The 18951-nt window shown below is 36.5% G+C and overlaps 3 protein-coding genes across 3 annotated transcripts; all 3 read left to right on the top strand.

The window, feature by feature from the left end:
- The first annotated feature begins 486 nt into the window (after positions 1-486).
- LOC113300142 (denticleless protein homolog) lies at positions 487-4661 on the top strand. The gene is made up of 17 exons (XM_026549341.1): positions 487-697; positions 793-914; positions 1053-1161; positions 1274-1338; positions 1508-1546; positions 1698-1794; positions 1881-1977; positions 2055-2118; positions 2201-2277; positions 2381-2462; positions 2730-2809; positions 2972-3056; positions 3141-3209; positions 3293-3360; positions 3452-3500; positions 3637-4162; positions 4248-4661. Exons 1-16 carry the CDS (start codon positions 625-627, stop codon positions 4033-4035), a joined length of 1575 nt encoding a protein of 524 aa, XP_026405126.1. The 5' UTR covers positions 487-624; the 3' UTR covers positions 4036-4162; positions 4248-4661.
- Positions 4662-4997: 336 nt separating this feature from the next.
- Positions 4998-6215, top strand: LOC113296340 (putative pentatricopeptide repeat-containing protein At1g64310). The gene has a single exon (XM_026544649.1). It carries the CDS (start codon positions 4998-5000, stop codon positions 6213-6215), a length of 1218 nt encoding a protein of 405 aa, XP_026400434.1.
- Positions 6216-8418: 2203 nt separating this feature from the next.
- LOC113296338 (protein POOR HOMOLOGOUS SYNAPSIS 1-like) lies at positions 8419-12037 on the top strand. The gene is made up of 8 exons (XM_026544646.1): positions 8419-8691; positions 9192-9266; positions 9667-9765; positions 9872-9975; positions 10094-10404; positions 10515-10564; positions 10673-10704; positions 11618-12037. The coding sequence occupies exons 1-8, from the start codon at positions 8419-8421 to the stop codon at positions 11745-11747; spliced, it is 1074 nt and encodes a 357-aa protein (XP_026400431.1). The 3' UTR covers positions 11748-12037.
- The last annotated feature ends 6914 nt before the right edge of the window (positions 12038-18951 follow it).

Raw genomic sequence — 18951 nt, 5'->3', positions numbered from 1 at the left:
TTCATAATCTTTATATGATTCATCGTCTCTATCATGTCTGCAAATCGTCTTCATCATCTCTGCAAATCAAAAACCCTAGAAAAAAACCCAAATCTTCATCGTTTCTTGCAGTAGCAGAAAAAGAAAAAAAATTGAGAGGAAAGAAACTAGATCTGAAAATAGAGAGGAGAGAAAAAGTAAATCTGAGAATGAGATATTTTCTATTGATTTTTTGTATATATGTGGTCCCAAAAGAGTATTTCTGCCACTACATGATGACAATTACATCATCCATGACGTCATCCTAGAATTAAACTATAATTTCTAGGACCAAACTATAATTTATATTTTCAAAAAGGATCAAACAGATAATTGACTGAGTCAATTGGACCAAACTCATCCTAATATATTATTCATAGGAGATATTGGTATTTCCTATAAAACGTATAGAAAACATTTCACTTTCCACTTCTTTGATCACTCTCTCCACCGCCATTACCTTTTGAATTTCGTTTCCCTTCTCTCCCGCCTCATCCCCATTTTGGCGCCAATATTAAAACTAAAACAAAATAAAAATAAAAGCAAAATCACTTCCCAAGACCCAACTCAACTCCTCAGATCTTCTCTCTCTCTTCAACACTGGTAATGGAGACCTCAAGCTCAACCCCTCCTTCCTTCTTCCGTGAAATCAAAACCAGAGAACTCAATGGATTCAGAGGTACCTGCCCTCTCCCTCTCTTTCTCTCTGTGCGTGTGGTCTATTTGATTTTAGATCTGGCTTTTAATTTTAACTTTATCAATTCATTAATGCAGTAAATAAAAGACCATATCTAGGTAATTTATCATCAGATTCAGCTAGTTTTGGAGGTGCTGGAGTACTATCTATTGAACACAATGGAATCTCTAATCCACCATTAGCGCTTTCATATTCTAAGGTAAAGTTATGGCCATAATTTTTTGACGGATTTAATTGGAAATGTTTTGCATATTAAACCCTTTCAATCTTATTGTTTTTTGTTTTCATTTTCGGGGTGATTTGTATAACCCTAATTTTGAAATACCTAATATTTCAGACAAATGGAAAATCTCATTTACTTGCTGTTACCGATGAAGATGGATTTGTTAGCTTGTTTGATACTCGTCAAAGACTCCCATCTTTTACTAACTGCCGAGAGAAAGCAGGTTTGATTACTGTCTCTATATGGGTTTCGTCTTCTATGTAGCTAACATTTTAGGGGCTTTTGTTGTGTTTGCTGAAATTGGGAATTTGGGTTTTGTTCTATGTGTGTTTCAGTGGAAGCTAGGGTATCCGAATGGGAAGCTCATGATAATGCAATCTTCGATTTATGCTGGACTAAGGTATTTCCATGATTTGATTGGTAATCATATTTCATGTCGGCGTCAACCTGTCAGCCTTCTGTCTCGAAGTTGTGTTCGCCAGGAGCTGATGGTTACGTTAGAGTGAGATTATGTTAGATTAGGATTTTCTTAATCACTCGCTGAACCTACAACTTCTATCTCTTTACAGGATGACACTCGCGTTTTGACAGCTTCAGGAGATCAAAAGGTAAGTTAAATGATTTTTAATTATGCCGATTCGGTTATATGTGTTTGCTTGATAAATAAACGGTTGAACAGCTTACGTTTATGAGATGTATGTATGACTAAACCTTCTTATAGAACTGAACTAATGTATTGTATAAATTTTGGGTACGTAGATAAAGATTTGGAACGTGGAAAAAAGGGTCTGCATTGGTGTTTTGACTGGTCATACAGGAAGTGTAAAGTCAGTATGTGCCCACCCATCTAATCCTGGTAAGTAAATGCTCGTTTGAGATATTTTAATCCTTGTGAAAGACTTGGGATGTTTAATTGCTCCAGAGTTTGTCAATTTTTGTCAGATCTTATTGTATCTGGTTCAAGAGACGGATCATTTGCTCAGTGGGATTTGAGATGCAACCGTAGCCACATAAGTGATCATGGAGAAACCTCCTTAATGTAATCATTTGTTATCTCAATTGTTTTTTTCTTTTTGATCCTTGTTGATTTCTGATCAATACATTTCTCCACTGCAGCTCAACTTCTGTAGTCAAAGAGGCTCACACTTCAGTTCAAGGAAAGCGGGTTAGGCATGGCAAGGTTTGTTCCTAACTAAATCTATTTCTCTCTTTGTGAACAGTTAATTCCTTTGATATCCACAACCAATTGTTAGTTCTGACAGGCCGCTTCCAAGAGTATAACTTCTGTTCTTTATCTCAAAGATGAGAACTCTATTGCAACTGCAGGGGCAGTGGACAGGTTTGTTCAAAACCCACCAGATACTTCTCAACCTAAGCTTGACGTTGCTTGCTATTTGTACCTCGTCAATAATTGCTTCTTTTTTAATATCTTATCATATCAGTGTTGTAAAATTCTGGGATACACGCAACCTGAAAACCCACATCACCCAGGCACATCCGAAAACAACTTCATCAAGTGAAAAGGTCAGTTGAACTTGAACCTAGTTGTTTAATTTATATTAACATATCACAGGGTGGTTATTATAATTAATTGACGCACTCCTTTACATTCCAATTTTAATAGATGCTCAAGTTCACATTGAACTGCTTTGACCTGTTCGCACAAAGCACGCCAATAGCAAGATTTTAAAACCCGCTGATTTTATTTATTATGTATATTCTATAGTAGGATTTTAAAGCATCTGATGTCACTTGTGCAGTTTGAGCTTCATTCAATTACTCTATTTTCAGGAAAAAGTTTTACATGGAATATCTTCCCTTACCCAGGATTCCAATGGAGTATTCCTCTCAGCTTCTTGCATGGACAATAGGTATCTTTAAAATGATCTTCTCATTTGATGTTTCATGCCATCTTCACTTACATGACGACGAGCATGGAAACTCTTCTGCATTGTTAAACTGTTAGTAGCATTTGCTGATATAAGTGTGCTTTAAAGCAAATCTAATGGATAATTCTTTTTTGGTTCGAACAGAATTTATGTCTACAATATGTTACAGCTTGACAAGGGTCCTGTTAATACTTTCTCTGGCAGTCAATTTGAGTCATTTTATGTAAAGGTAACCTTCCTATGTTTATTCAATGTTAAGTTTCATTCAAGGTTTCAATACTTGTCTTACAATCTAATTTGTACACAATTGCAGTCAGCAATTAGCCCAGACGGAGCTTATGTTCTGAGTGGGTCAAGTGATCATAATGCCTACATTTGGCAGGTAATGCATGATCCCTACATGATTTGCTTCTTCTCCAGGACTCATTTTTTGGATATAGTCTTAACAAAATCTGTTATCTTTAGCTGAGAAACCCTGAAGCAGATCCAATAATACTAGAAGGTCATGAAGGAGAAGTTACAGCAGTAGATTGGTATGTAACTCGCACAGCTGGTGTTTCACTCATACGATATCATGTACAGTAGATGCCAGTTTCTCTTCCCTTTTTTTGTTTTGTTTTACAGGTGCCCATCTGAGATAGGAAAGATTGCAACTGCTTCAGATGATTTCACGGTAAGAATTTGTAGACTAACATCATGATAAATAGGAAAACGATATAAAGATGCAACAGCTACGGGTAAACTATCTATATATGCACTACTTCCTTTGCATATCATTGTTATTCATCTGATCTGTTTTCATTTGACAGGTCCGTGTCTGGAACATACAGAAAGGGTACTCTAGTAAAAATTCCCCAACATGCATAAGGAAGAGAGTAATGGCTATACCAAGAATGGATTGTAGGAAGCTGTTCAGGGATGAAGATCAAACTGAGCTAACAAAAGCTGACAGCAACTCCTGTCACCAAGATGTCTTGGTTGGAGATTTAAGCTCGCCTAATAAGAAGATTAAAATGCCTGAAATTACTACACCTGAATCTTCCATGAAAAAGTTTTCATCAGCCTTCCTAATTAAGGAAGACATAGAGATGGAGAAAACTCCAGAAGCTGCATTGACGAGCCCAACTTCTGTCCTCAACCCACCTTCATCCTTGAAAAGAAAAACTATTCGAGATTACTTTGTTGCAGCTTCAGGAGAGTCTAATTGAGTTGAGGTATTCCCTTTTTCCAGTATATACATAAACTGGGAATCAAGAAGTAGCAAATCCTTCTCTTTTCTCTGGGTTGTGTCTTTCTCTTTTAGGAGCAAGGAACAAGCCTAGTCTATAAATTAAGGTAAGTTTCAGAACCTAATTGTTGAGGTATTTGTTTACTTAAGTACAAACTTAAACATAGTTTACTTCCATTTCTGATATTGCAGGGTTATATACGAAGTGTACAGAAGAATTATTGCGTTGTGAATATATTGTAGTCGAGAAAAGATTTGGTAAAGGATTAAATTGCATCCAGGGCGTAGAATCTTGTAATGCAGGAGGAGATACCATGAACTTCATCAACCTTTGAATGATATACTACTTGCCGACATTGGGTGGATTACTGATTCATTATTATCTAGATATGCTCTTTTTCTTCCAACTGGAAGAGACAGCAACAAGGTTGTAGATGCATCAGCCTCATTCAATTGCTTAACTATGTTATAATTATGTATTTTGATCGCCCAACTCATCGTTAAATTTGTAGGATCATGCCGAGTCCACTCCTGCGCCATTATTACATAGCAATTTTGTGCCATCAGAAAAAAGAAGCATAAAAGAACTGGATTGTTTTTTTATTCTATAGGTATTCTAATTTCTACATTCTTATTTGGTTAGCCAAACCCAAAATAGGGTATCCTGGTGTAGTAACTGCAGTTATCCACTGCATTACTTGCTTTCAAAGCTATTTCCTTAATATTCAACTTGTAGTCCAAATTGACAGTCGATACGATTTTCTGTATCTAAGTTGCATACATTGGCTTTGATTAACCTTTCTAATCAATAATGAGCTAGAGGAATATTCCAGTCTCTGTTTGTCTCGGGGTTTCATTCGTGCAACTCTATCCGAAACCAGCAAAACACTGTCAAGATTGAGATTCACTACAAGTGCTTGCAGAGTTGCAGTATAAAGAAAAATGGGTTTCCAATTATCATCTCTCCTCCACGAACTCACACAATCTCGTCAAACTCTTTCCGTATCGAAACAGTTACATGCCTTAATCGTCAGACTAAATCTTTCGTCTGATCCATTTTTTGCAACAAAAATAACCCGATTGTATTCCATTAATCATGATCTTCATTCTGCCCGTAAGCTGTTCGATGAAACTCCTGACAGGAGTGTTTATCTATGGAATTCCATGATCAGAGCTTACGCTCAAGAACACAAATTCAAGGATGCTTTCTATCTCTTCACACATATGCGCTGCTCATGTACACCACCCGATAATTACACTTATGCTTGCATCATACGCGCGTGTACTGAGAGAACGGATTCTTTCGGATTGAGAATTGCTCATGGTGGAGTTATTGTGTCAGGTTTAGAGTTTGATTCGGTCACGAGTAGAACACTGGTTAGTGGTTATTCGAAACTAGGACTTGTTGATATAGCTCACACAGTATTTGATGGAATATGCAAGCCGGATTTAGTTCTTTGGAATTCCATGATTGCAGGTTATGGGTATGGGAGGCTTTGGTGTGAAAGCTTAAAATTGTTTAGTGAGATGAGGAAAATGGGAAAAGACCCAGATGGGCATACTTTTGTTGGATTAATTTCTGGTGTTAATGATCCACAATTATTAGGAGTCTGTCGGGGAATTCATTGTTTATGTTTGAAAAATGGGTTGGATTCAAATTCTCATGTAGCTTCTTCGATTGTGAGTATGTATTCGAGGTGCAATTGCTTGGATTCAGCTTATAAAACCTTTAGCGGCTTACCGGATCCTGATGTAGTTCAATGGTCATCTTTGATAACTGGACTTTCTCAAACTGGTAACTCGGAAGAAGCATTGTTTTTATTCAGAGAAATGATTTTGGAAGGTGAAAGAGCCGATCCTACTTTAATTGCTAGTGTGTTGGGAGATTCCTCTAAGTTGGCGATGGTTGAACCTGGTAGACAAATCCATAGTTTTGTTTTTTGTCATGGGTTTGAATCCGATGTTAAAGTTGCATCTTCACTCATTGATATGTACACAAAATGTGGGGCTCCCATGTTCGGTGTTAGAGTTTCTGAGATAATGCACGAAAGGAACGTTGTCACATATAACTCTATAATTTCAGGTCTTGGTTCAAATGGACTAATTTCAGAAGCTTTTTTAGTGTGTTCAAGAGATGGTGGAAAAAGGATTCAAACCTGATCATTCAACTTTTTCAGCTCTTCTTAGTAATTGCAGTCGTGGGGGATTGGTTAGGGATGGCAGGGAAATTTTTCGAAGAATGGAAGAAGATTTCGGTGTCACACCTAGAATTGAACACTATGTATATATGGTGAAGCTCTTAGGGTTGGCTGGAGAATTGCAAGAGGCTTATGATTTGATTAAGAAAATGAAAGTGCCACCTGATTCAGGAGTTCTGGGTGCTTTATTATCGTGTTGTGTAGTTCATGGGAATTCATAATTTGGCAGAATTATAGCTGATATGCTTTCAAAGATTGATCCGAGCAAAACTGCATATAGAGTTATGCTTTCTAACATATATGCTGCAAATGAGAAATGGGATGAAGTGAAGAAAGTGAGAGATGAAATTTTTGTTTATGGTTTGAGAAAAACACCAGGAATTAGCTGTATTTGAGTTTTGAGATAATCTTCCGTTCAGCAAACACATTATGGACCAAGATGCAATTGTTTGCAACTAGTGTTCATCGGTTCAACAAAGAAGTCAACTCCAGGTGCTTATCGTGTCCAATCGGAAGCACGTAATCTGTATCTGGTGTATAGGTCGGCAACAAACCATAGGATAGGAGCTCAGTGTCAATTTGCTCAGACCATTCCCTCTATCGAGTTTCAGATCGAGCAAAGCAGAGAGTCAAACAGAGGAAGTACTGCCTGCTACTATGGGCCCCCTCGTTCTTACACCTCACATAAACTGCATCTTTAAAGTCTTTCTTAGAGCAAGGGCTATGGAGTGAGGGTTCTCATTCAAAATGAATGAGTTTCACTAGATTTGATCAAATTAGATGCTGCTATGAGTGAGAACACCCACTCATTCATCAAAAATCACTCACATACTCATTCAAACGAATGAGTGGTCGACAGTCTTCACTAGGAGGCTGATCTTCTGCCTCCTGAGAAAAACTTGAGCTAGGAGGCTAATCTTCTGCCTCCTGGAGAAAAATTGTCCTAGGAGGCTGATCTTCTGCCTCCTGAAGATAAAAAACAAAAAAAAAATATATTAAAATATCTAAAATCATGTTGGGGAGGCTGATCTTCTTCCTCTTGGTTGATTTTTTCTCCCTCAAGCGGCTGATAATCAGCCTCTTCAAGAAATTTTCCCTCCAAGAGGCTGATCATGTGCCTCTTAGTGTGTATTTTAGCCTCTCCCATGGTTAGAAACACACTCTTTCACTCAGTCTCTCACTCGTTTAGGTAGTGAATGAGTGTTAAAAATACTCATTCCATAGCCCTTGCTCCTAGCTATGAATTACAACTCCCAAGATTCCTTTTCGAATAACCATTGCCGAATTGCATAAGTTTTGCACGAATCCTCATATGAAATGAAATACTTCCCAAGTCTCCCATTCCATTGGGTAAAAATACAGAGTCTCAGATTTCTACTTACTGAAGCACTATTACATACTACTCCTTCCGTCCCTAATTAGTTGAGCTAATTGGTTTTAGATTTTGTCCCACAAATAGATGAGCTATTTTACTAATCAAGGGGGTATTTATAAAACTACCCTTTTAATTGATTATTGTTATTATAAGAAATATGTATAATTTAATAGCCATGTTTATACTCGTTACGTAGGTGTTTTAAAATGCTTTTCAACGATATAAAGTTTACAAAAAACCGTGGTTTAGTTTAAGAGATAAATCATTTCGGAGTTTTACAAGTTATTATCCATAAGGGCATACTTGTAAAAAATACTTAAACATACTCCTTCTCTTCTTACCTTAATAATTGTGCAAACTACAAATGACAACTAATGTGGGACGGAGGGAGTACAACTTTGATCTCTTTCTCATCATACAACTTTTTTTTTTTACACGCTTAGAAAAGTAAATCAGCGGGTAATGTTCCCGCCAAGATTTCCATCCCTATTTCCATTTATTTATTACAGAATGACAAAATACCCCTCATCCGTAAAACGAATCCCCTCTCAGTCCAACACGTAGGAAATCCTCCCTGACAATAATAATAATAATAATAATAATAATGGGCCCTAGCTCAGCTGGTTAACCCCGTTCTTCAAAGGTGATACGTTTCAGGAGGTCCCAGGTTCGAGTCTTCGATGGCGTAACATTGCAGGAATTAACATGGAAGGTGTTGTTAACTTGCCCCCCTTGTGTCACAATCTCGCCCCCCAGTCCGCCGTTTCGGCTTCCCTTGACAAGGTTACCCATGAGGCCCGCTGGTAGACTAGCACAACTCGTAAGAGTAGTAGAAAACGACCACCTTAAGTATGGACGGGAAGTTGAGTATTCAAGATTCTTCAATTTCCAAAAATCATCATTATCTTCAACAAATCTCAAAATATTACCTAAACATAGATTTCTTTGTGGTGGAACTTGGTTGTCTTCAGCTTTACTTGCTTCAGTTAATCTCACACATGCTGCTCACGATCCTTCAAATTTCGATACTATCCTTGTTGTTTATCTCCAAGATAATATCGTTGTAAGTATACTAAAAAATTTATTCCATTTTTACTCTTCGGATTATTTATTTATTTAGCTGATTATCTGTGGTATAAATTTTGGTTGAGATGGGAAACATTATTTACCTTCTTTCTGAAGCGATGTACTAGTTTTAGTTTTAGGTTTTCTTTTTATGTTTGATTTTTCAGCCATTTGGGTTTAGAGTTTGTGTTTAAGGTTTTAATCTTGATTTCTTGATCGGACGTGTCAGTATTTAGTTTGAGCAAATCTGCTTTCAATTATCTGATTCCATCTTACAATGTAGTGCGATTTTATTCAGGGTCTCGCTTAGGAAGTTAAAAACTCCTGAACCTTAATTTGGTTCAAATGTTATTCCTACTCTAGCGTGTTGGGGTGGTTTAGTAGAAGATTTAGTAATCTATACTTTTCAAGTAGGTTATGTTCAGGATTGTGCTAATGTTTTGTTACTTGATACAAGAACAACATTTTGTGTGCAATTTGCATTTCTCATGGCCTCAGGTATCATGTGACACAGAGTGCCCTCCTAGAGGAAGTAGAGCTATATTTGCAAGCTACAGAGACTGCGACAGCCAGGCAAGCTTCCAAAACTGATCCATGATATTTTATAAAGATCTGGTGTGATATTAAAATTCTTTCACATATGCTTTCTTGAGATACGTAGCTCTTACTCCCTCTTCTGTGGTATGGAATAAACATGGGTATTAGTGGTCTTAGTGCTCAGTTATGTAGAATTAATGCTGATTTCGTTTGATAACGGTTGGTTATATTAAACTTTGCAACTGCTGATAGTGGTTATATTAAACGGTCAGAGAGTTGGGCTATTGGTTTATCTGGTTTATTAGTTCTAGTGTATGAATTTCAGCCTTATGGTAATGTATCTTACATGTTACAACTTGCGTTTCAGAAACTATATTTCATTTATTATTATGCCGTCCAAATCAGTTTAAAAATACTTGTTATTTAAATTTTCCAGATGCAGAAGTTTTCTATGAGATTTAGAGTAGCAAGTGATGCTCAAGTGTTTCTGGATTTCGTAAGAGTGCAACCATCACCACCTGCATTTATAGAACAGGTTCTGATCTGTAAATTCTTCTTGTCTCAGAGATGATGCACAACCCTCACATGTACTTCAATAGTCTTTCTTACTTTTCTTTTGATTGACATTTCTTGTCCGTCAGGAGAGTTTGACAGACAAGAATATGATTGGGAATTCAGAAACTGATTTACGGTCTGAAATCTCGTCCGCCTATGAGTTTGTCTCTTCAAATAGACCTTGTTACAGGTTAAAAGCATTTAAGAACCTTTCACGTTTCTTTATCTTCTCATGAATTATCAATTCTGCAAATATGTCGAACATTAAATAGAATTACCAATGCTCATTTTTTGTATTCTTTCTGCAGAATAAATGAAGAGAGCCCTCTGAATGCTCATCCTACCGACTATTTTATGAATCCTCTAGAAACGACTCGTTTATTGGAGCTGCCACCAGTTGCAACAGACAGTGCTGAACTTTCACCAGCTGCCACTTATTCTCCAAAGATGCCACAATATGCAGCTTGTATTCCTAAAATTCAACCAGTTGGTGTTTCTCCAGAGATTGGACTGAACACATGCTCCCAATTACTCAGCGTAGACTCTGGAAACTTTTGTGGATCCTTGCTTTCCAGCTTCTCTGCGCTATTAACCACCTGTGCTGCTGAGGCCGGAAAAGGTAGATAATATATAAAGGTTACAATCTACGTACATCACTCCTACTTGTTTGTATTTTAATCACACTCCTACTTGTTTGTATTTCTTGATTAAAATAATGTGTTATTGTAGTGCAACTATCATTGGCTCCCGAGGAAATTGATATCAAGTCTCAAAGCATGGTAACATTCTGAACTTAATTACTTTTTTCTAAAAACCTCTTGATAACCGGTACTTATTGAGCTGTATTATAACATCTTTTTTTTTTTTTTTTGGTTATACTTTTGCAGCAACATATGTCAGGATCTTCTTTCCATGGTGTGTAAGTGTTCTGCAGCTTTTCTTTACATCGTTAGGTTTGGCATGGCAGCATCCTCCTGAGGATGGTTGTTGTCCATTAATAAAAAAAGTTAAGAAGAACCAAGATTTTGCTTTGATTCCTCACCACATCATTATCCTAGGATCTACCTATTTCATGTGCATTACTCAGTGTTTGTCTGTTCATAGTCCCTTTTATGAGAATTGATCTGCTGGGGTGTTTTTTTCTTCTTTTTATGATGCTGATTAAAGTAGAGGAAGTAATCAACGAAGTAAGGGGTGTTTTATCACTATAACTAGACACAGTTTTGCAGATAAAGTAGTTTTTTCTTTGGTTCATGCCATGATATGTTAGCTTACAACGTCACAAAGTAAATACCCCTTTATTCAGTTTTTGATGTTTGTTAGTTTCCTACATCCAGTTCCAATGTGATAAATGTGACAGGTTATGGCAAGATTTTAATGCATACTTGCATTTGCATCAGCCAACTAATTGCACTTTGATTTGCATTATTTTGCTATTAGTCCATGAGAATTGTATCCTGTATTCTGGTGATAAAGAAATGCCTTGATATATGTGATCACTACTTTGGCTCTAAACTCATTTTACTGTTCTTTTTTTTTGGTAAGTTAAGTGCATTCAAAAGACTAACTTAGGGAGTTAGTAACCCTTACATCAAGATAAGTAGAGCCATCTAATGTTGGGCTGTTAGTATCAACCCCAACATTTGATTTATCTACTTCTAAAGCAAAGTTAATACAAGATGGAGGTTTATTCCTCCAATTGAGGGTGTTTCTAAAAGATTTGGCTTCTTTTGCCAGTACATCAACTACATTATTTGCTGTTCTTGGTACAAAATAAAAACCTAAATTTTTCTGACAAAGATTGAACTGCCTTTATACTTCATCCATGATAGATTGGTTCTGCCAGGCAATTTGAGATGCTTCACCACTCAGATAATCAAAAAGGTTCTTGCAATCACCTTCCACTGTAAAGTTGGACAATCCTCTTTCAACTGCCCATTTAGCTCCCTGCATCAGTCCTAGGGCTTCCGCTTCTTCAGAGGTAGAAGCTGTGAATGGTCCTGCCCTGCCTTGCTCAAAGTCTCCTGCATCATTCCTAAGAATTAAAGAGAAACCTGCAGGCAAATCCATAGAAGTCCAAGCAGCATCTATATTGAGTTTCAATTGAGTTCTCCTAGGCAGAGACCATTTATGAGTCTCATTTTTGTCAAAAGATGTTTGTCTATTTGGTGTATTATCCTTATACCAGAAATTTAAGAATCTTTGTATTTCTAAACCTAATTGAGCACTAGTTTGTTGTTTTTGTTCAAAAACTCTGTTCATCTTTCCTTCCATATGAACCAGGCTTTTGTCAATATTATTTCTATAGGTATAGTTGGGTCCTGTTTCCCCATCCAGTCCTTACATATATCCAAGAAGGTTATTGAATTATCAAAATTAAGGACTACAGGAGAAGGCTATGCAACCCAGATAGACTTGGCATAAGGGCAGAAAATCAATAAGTGTTATGTGGATTCTGCTACATTACAACCAAAAGAGCAGTTAGGATGAATATCTTCCATAAAGTTAGACAGTTTCAGGTTTGTAGAGAGAGCATTATATAAGCATTTTCAAGCAAATTTTTTTATTCTTTGTGAAATATTTAGATTCCATAGATTGTTCCAAAAGGAATCTGGCTGTCCCAAGTTGTAATGATTCACAATTTTTTCAATAAGCTTGTTATACATGGATTTCACATTAAAGGCACCAGATTTTATAAGAAGCCATCTAAGAGTATCAGGTTTGTTTCTAGCTATTCTATTATTGTTGATCTTCTTAGCAATATGTGCAGGGAACATTTCACAGATTAAGGCTGAATTCCACTTCATAGTGATTGGATTAATCAGATCCTTCACAAGTGTTAAGTGAGAGTTGGTAGTTGACTTGAAACTACTAAGGTTGTTTTCCATGTTGGGTATCCATTTATCATCCCATATATTAGTACTATTGACATCACCTATTTCACATAAGTTGTTTTGTTCCACAAGTTGTATACCCCTACTTATGCATTTCCAAATCCATGAACTAGTTCTTGGGGTTCTAGCCTTGAAAACATAGGAGTTTCTGAAATATCAAGGCTTTAATTGAGACACCCATAAGGCTTTTCGCCCAGTGATTAGTCTCCATGCTAGCTTAGTTATCATTGCTAAATTAAATTCTTGAGCATTTCTAAAGCCTAATCCTCCTTTATTTCTTGGTTTACAAAGACAAGAATATGATTTAGGGTAATAACCCTTATAATCAGTTTCCTTACCCCCACCAAAAATCTCTTTGTATAGCATCTATTTTTTTTTTTTGTGATTTTCTTTGGTAGAATGAAACAACTCATTTGATAGCTGACCATACTTGCCAAAGTTGCCTTATTAAGCACCAATTTACTTGTCTGGGCTAGGATTTTTCCCATCCAACCTTGTATTTTGTGTTCCATTTTTTCTACCAGTCCTTCAAAGAGTTTTATTTTAGCCTTACTAATAAAGAGAGGAGTTCCTAGGTAAGAGTCTTGAGTTTTTTTTTTTTTCAATAAATTACTAATCATCCTCTGATGTTTAGGTTGGACTTTTTTGCTAAAGAAAACTCCTGATTCATCAAAGTTTATTAATTGTCCTGAAGCTTTTCCAAAAGATTCAATTAAAGCTAGAATGTTATGACATTCTCTAAGATTAACTCTAATGAATAGGAGGCAGTCATCAGCAAAGAAAAGGTGAGAAATGGGACTGTTCTTAGGGGTAATTTTGATGCCATTAATTAACTTCTCTTCTTCACTAGTTAAAAACAATCTAGAGAAAATATCCATGCAAATGATAAATAAATAAGGGGAAAGAGGATCCCCTTGCCTAAGCCCCCTAAAAGGTTTGAAGTACTCCCTTGGACTACCATTAAGTAAGACTGCTATGGAAGAGGTTGATATACATTGATGTATGAGGTTGCAAAAGTTATTGTCAAAACCAAAGGCTTTCAGTGCAGTGATAAAAAAATCCCAGTCTACTCTATCAAAGGCCTTTGACATATCAATCTTAATTCCCATTCCAACATGTTTCACTTTATTTTTCTTAAAGGAATGAATTATCTCTTGAGCAATAATGATATTGTCTGAGATTTTCCTTTTATAGAGGCAGGCAGCTTGGAAAGGGGAGATGATAGAGTTGAGTAGGGGTTTCATCCTATTTGATAGAATTTTTGCTATAATTTTATACATAGTATTACAAAGTCCAATTGGTCTAAAACCACTAGGATCCTTAGGATGTCTACTCTTAGGAATAAGGAAAATAAATGTTTTATTGAATTCAGGGTGTAACACACCTGATTCAAAAAAAATGTTGAATGGCTGAGACTACTTGTTCTCCTACTGTTTCCCAAGATGCTAGCTGGGAAACCATCTGGTCCTAGTGATTTATTTGGCGTGAGTTTTTTTATAACTAACCAAATCTCCTCAGCAGAGGGCACATAATTCAAGTTAGTATTCTCATCTTTAGAAATGCAAGGTTGAATGTTCTGAAAAAGCAAAAGGTTAGGAAGGGGTGGAGGAGAAGGGGTTGAGAAAAGATTTACGAAAAAGTCTGATAGAGTTACTTGCATTTCATCTCGTTTGAAAGTTATCACATTATCACTCCTCTTAAGGCATTCTATATTATTTCATTTTCTTCCCTTCATAGTCTTAGTATGAAAGAATTTGGTGTTTTTTTCTCCTAGTTGGACCATGTTGTCTCTAGATTGTTGTCTTGCTATGGCTTCTTGAGTAGCATAGAGGTCTCCTAGTTGAGAGAGTTTATCCTTAATTTTTTCTTCTTTTCTATACACACAACTGGAATTATTCAGGTTATCAATTTGGGACAAAATTATTTTGATTTGCTTGGAAGGAAGCCCAAAAATGTCCTTCTTCCAAAAATCTAAATTGGTTTGCAAGGATTGAAGGTTTAGAATCAAAGAATTAGTAGGATTCTCCCTAATGAAATGGTTCCAAGAATCTTTAATGGTTTGTACACAAGAGCTTTCCTTTTGCCAAGTGTCATAAAATTTGAAGGTATAAGAAATTTCGGTATAAGTAATATCTAAGTTTAGGGCTAAAGGGCAATGACCAGATCCAGCTGCCACCAGATGAGAGAGCTCAACATTTGGGAAATTGGTACTTCATTCTGTGTTAGCTACAGCTCTGTCAAGCCTCTCTTGGATATTAGCTACATCCTCTCTATGATTATTCCAGGTATAGTCATATCATTTAAATCATAAATCCAAAAGGCCAGCTTTAGACAAAATATTTTGGTAATATTCACTATCAGTTTTCTTAAAGGGTAATCCTCCCATTTTGTCTTCCTGACTGAAAATCATGTTAAGGTCCCCTATTAGAACCCATGGCATGGAGAATTTATCTACTTGTTCAGAGATGTCAGAAAGGAAGTCCCATGCTACATTTCTATTAGAAGGATAAGGGCTACCATAAAAGCATGTTAACAACCATTTCTTAGATTCAATATTGGTTTGAACTAGAATATTAATCATATTCAAGTTCCATTGCACTATCAAATGAAAAACCATCTACCCATGCTAATGCTAAACCTCAAGCTAGTCCTATAGGATCAACTATATGAGTATTAGGATAATCTTTTAAAAGCTTCTTAAATAAATGTCTCTTAGATTTAGTCTCTGAAAGAAATAGAATTTCCGGTTTATTACCACTAATCAATTGGTTTACATGATTTTGGGTGAAAGGGTTTCTGCACCCCTGAACATTCCATGCTATAATTTTCATGTTGATTATGGATCACCAAAGATACTTAAATTAAAATCAAGAGGTTGAAACTAAGCAGAAATACTATGTGAGAAGTAAGTTAACAATGCAATAAGGGATGAGCAGAGTTTATATCAAATTAAATAATAGATAAATGCTGGATTAAAGGGTTACCTGAATTTCGATCATTTGCGCAGATGGGGAATCTAGAATGAAAAGAATTGGTGAATGGACATCTGTTGCCTGATTCCGTTCTTTGAGAATTGATCCATATTGATCAATGTTAAGCAAATTATCCGAATCCGATACCAAGATTCAGAGCCCTTCGGACGATGAAGAAGAAGGAAAATTCGGGACTGACAATTTGAATGCAGATTTAGGTTGAGTTTTAGGAGATGCTGATGATGTATGCACTGAGTGCAGACTAGGATGAACACAGCTATCATGAGATGCAAATATGGAAGATAAAATTGATTCAGAAGAGATAGGAGATGGAAGATTTTCCTGAGCATCTTCAAAAGGGGAGAAGAGAAAGATAATCTACGATTAACTAAGAGAGGCGCTGGTTCTATCCTAGTACTGTTAGGATTGGCAAGGACTTGTTCTAGCTCATGTTCTTGTTCCGAGTTGTTATCGATCTCAACCATTGAGTTGATAACTCGACGAGATTCCGAGTTACCCGATCCAGCCGATCCAGAACTAGTGCCATGCAGAGGGATAAAGTTTTCAGGCAGGTTAAATGGGTAGGTTCTCTTTCCCAGGATAGAGGTTGAGACTTCTGGCATGTCTTCATCATAAGTAACCGGCCCCAACACCTCGTAGTTACGATCATTAAATGCAGGAGCAAAGCTTGGTTGTTCAATAATAGGATGCTATTCTCCAAATAACTCAAGCAATGTTTCTCTATTTCCTGGGATAGCCAAAAACTGTTCTACACTCTACAGATTCCATGTTACCATGAGCATCAGTGTTGTCTTGAGGGTTCCATGTCTGAATAGGTGTGTTGTCAAGCCAATAGATGTCATCTGCAGGACCCGGAGAATGCATTGAGATATCATAGATATCCTCCAATGGCCTATGCTGAAGAATGACACATTGATTAATCTCACTACAAAAATGTTGACTTTTAGCCACGAGCTTCTTGCCACAGTTCATGTCTGTCGTGGATGTTAATGACATATTGACACGGCTTAGCTTTGGGTGTGGCAATATGTCATTCATTTGCCACGACATGTAGAATATTTTCCACCGACATACACGTAGACCCATGTTTCATATGTATGAACGTGATAATGGCTTCTAGTCATGATTTAGTTTGCCGTAACAACTGGTGGGCTTTTGCTACGTCAATCCTATCGTAGCCGTAGCTAATTGATGAAGAAACTTCCCATTCTATGAGCGCCAAAAATTAAAAATTCCCGTTGAATAAAAATTTGGGCCACGTTCTAAAAGATACACACACCCACCCACTTTCCCTTGTACTCGCGGCTCCATTACCATCGAACCCAACCTACCAGTCAAAAAAATAAACTAAACCTGTAGTCGTCTTCCTTTCCCGTGGAAGATGAAACCCTAAAATCCCGTGCTTTGTTCTTTACTCGATTGTTCTCCTAACACAACCAGAAGATCATTCCCACCTTGTTCCCCCTCAATTCCAATCTTCACTCTAAACCCTAAATCATTTTAGTCCCTAAATACCATTACATTTCACCAATCAAATAACTGACCTTAATATAGAGTCGTCAATCACAAAATGGTCGATCATATGGATAGTCAGAGAATGTATGTTGGGGGTCCGATCAGCGTGGAGGAAGTACATACCGCATAAATAGTTTTCATGTACTTGGTAATTTCAATTAACAAGTTAGATTTCTTCCAAATAAGATTCTGATGTTTGATTGTGTTGAATCGATAGTTTGTTTAAAATGGTAGAAAGTGATTCTGTATAGGTATCCAGGTGCTGGAGGCATTGGTTAGATCGAGATGTTTGAGATTGTCAGATGAAATCACTTCTGAAACTCTTGTTGCATGAAGATTTCTCGGATACCGCTTGCCTCTTGATGGAGCACACGCTAGTTCAGAATGGTACGACAATCTAATCTGCCTTTTCCAATTGAAAATTAGGTTGTGTTTGTTTGGTTTGGAACTTGAATTAGGTATTATGAGTTTCGTTCATTTCAATTCAGTACTCTGAACAAAAACAAGATCTCTAGATGTCTAAATGGGTACTGGATATGTAGGTATAGTGGTTTCAGATCCATGATATCAAAATCAATTCACTCAAATTGAACTCAGAAGTTTAAAATCTCATGCCCATGAAAACCTGAATTCTTTTTTTTTTGTTTTTGTTCTTTTCAATTATGTTAACGGCTTTGTGATTTTGTTTTTTGTTAGTAGTTTCTTTTCATGAGAAGGGAGCTGGGAAAGGACACATTATAAGATTTATTGGTGTTGAAACTAGTGATCGTTGGTGAGAATCTTATTGAAGAAAGGTGAAGCTCTTTTTTGTTTGAATGGGAATTTGAATCAAGATTTGATTTTGAAGTCTTTCTAAGGGATTGAAATTCCTAGTGATTTTATTGAATTAATCACCGAATTATTACTTTTCAGAAGAATCTACTTTTTGGGATTTTGATTTTATACTGATTATGTTTAAATGTCTATTCAATTGATTTGCTTAGGTTGTAGTCATCTAAGCTTTATCTTTGATTTACAGTTAGATATTAATTTGATATAAGTAGTACATTAGGGAGCAATTGAGATTTGGGGATTCTGATCTAATATTCGTAGGTATGTCGATCGAGGTTTGTTGCGAAGGAATTATTCCGTTTTTCCTTTTTGTTTGAGTTTCTTTTTAGGAAATGGAATTAAAATCGATTAATCTTCATTCATTAGGTGCATTTGAAAGTGCAACCCTTACTAAGTGCTAGAGCCGGTGTAAATGTTGCAAATGACTCATCTACCTTTCTCTAGGCTGCTATGAGGACAATATTGTATATACTTAATTAATATGAAAAGTCATCTTATGTTGCTCATATCAACAATTACCTCGGAGAAGATTTATTTCTAAAGCTATCCCTCCCTGTGGATCCTTTGACTAGTGATCTCTTCGAAGTTGTAAAGGATGGAGTTCTTTCTTTGGTGGTAATTTTTCTATCTAGCCATTTTCATATAACTTAGAGATATATATGTATTCATGCAATTGGAAGGCTCTACTATATTTTGGTGCGGTTAACTTATCAACGTGGCAGTCTCCGGGACTATCAATGAACATGCAATCAATGCTAAAAAGGTACTCAACTATTGGGGAAGTAATAATAATCATATACTTTGTCTAAATTCTGCAAAAGTTACTGGGTGTAAAGTCGTAAACAATGGCACCCAGGATTTTATTGAAGGAAGCGTAAAACTCTATGTCCAATGAGTTTCTTGTCAATAGTGTATTTGGTTTTCTTAAGTTTC

The sequence above is a fragment of the Papaver somniferum genome, chromosome 7 (assembly GCF_003573695.1).
Source record: "Papaver somniferum cultivar HN1 chromosome 7, ASM357369v1, whole genome shotgun sequence".
In the NCBI taxonomy this organism is placed as follows: Eukaryota; Viridiplantae; Streptophyta; class Magnoliopsida; order Ranunculales; family Papaveraceae; genus Papaver; species Papaver somniferum.
Note: the sequence above shows the minus strand (reverse complement) of the source record. Positions and strands in the feature narration are given on the sequence as shown.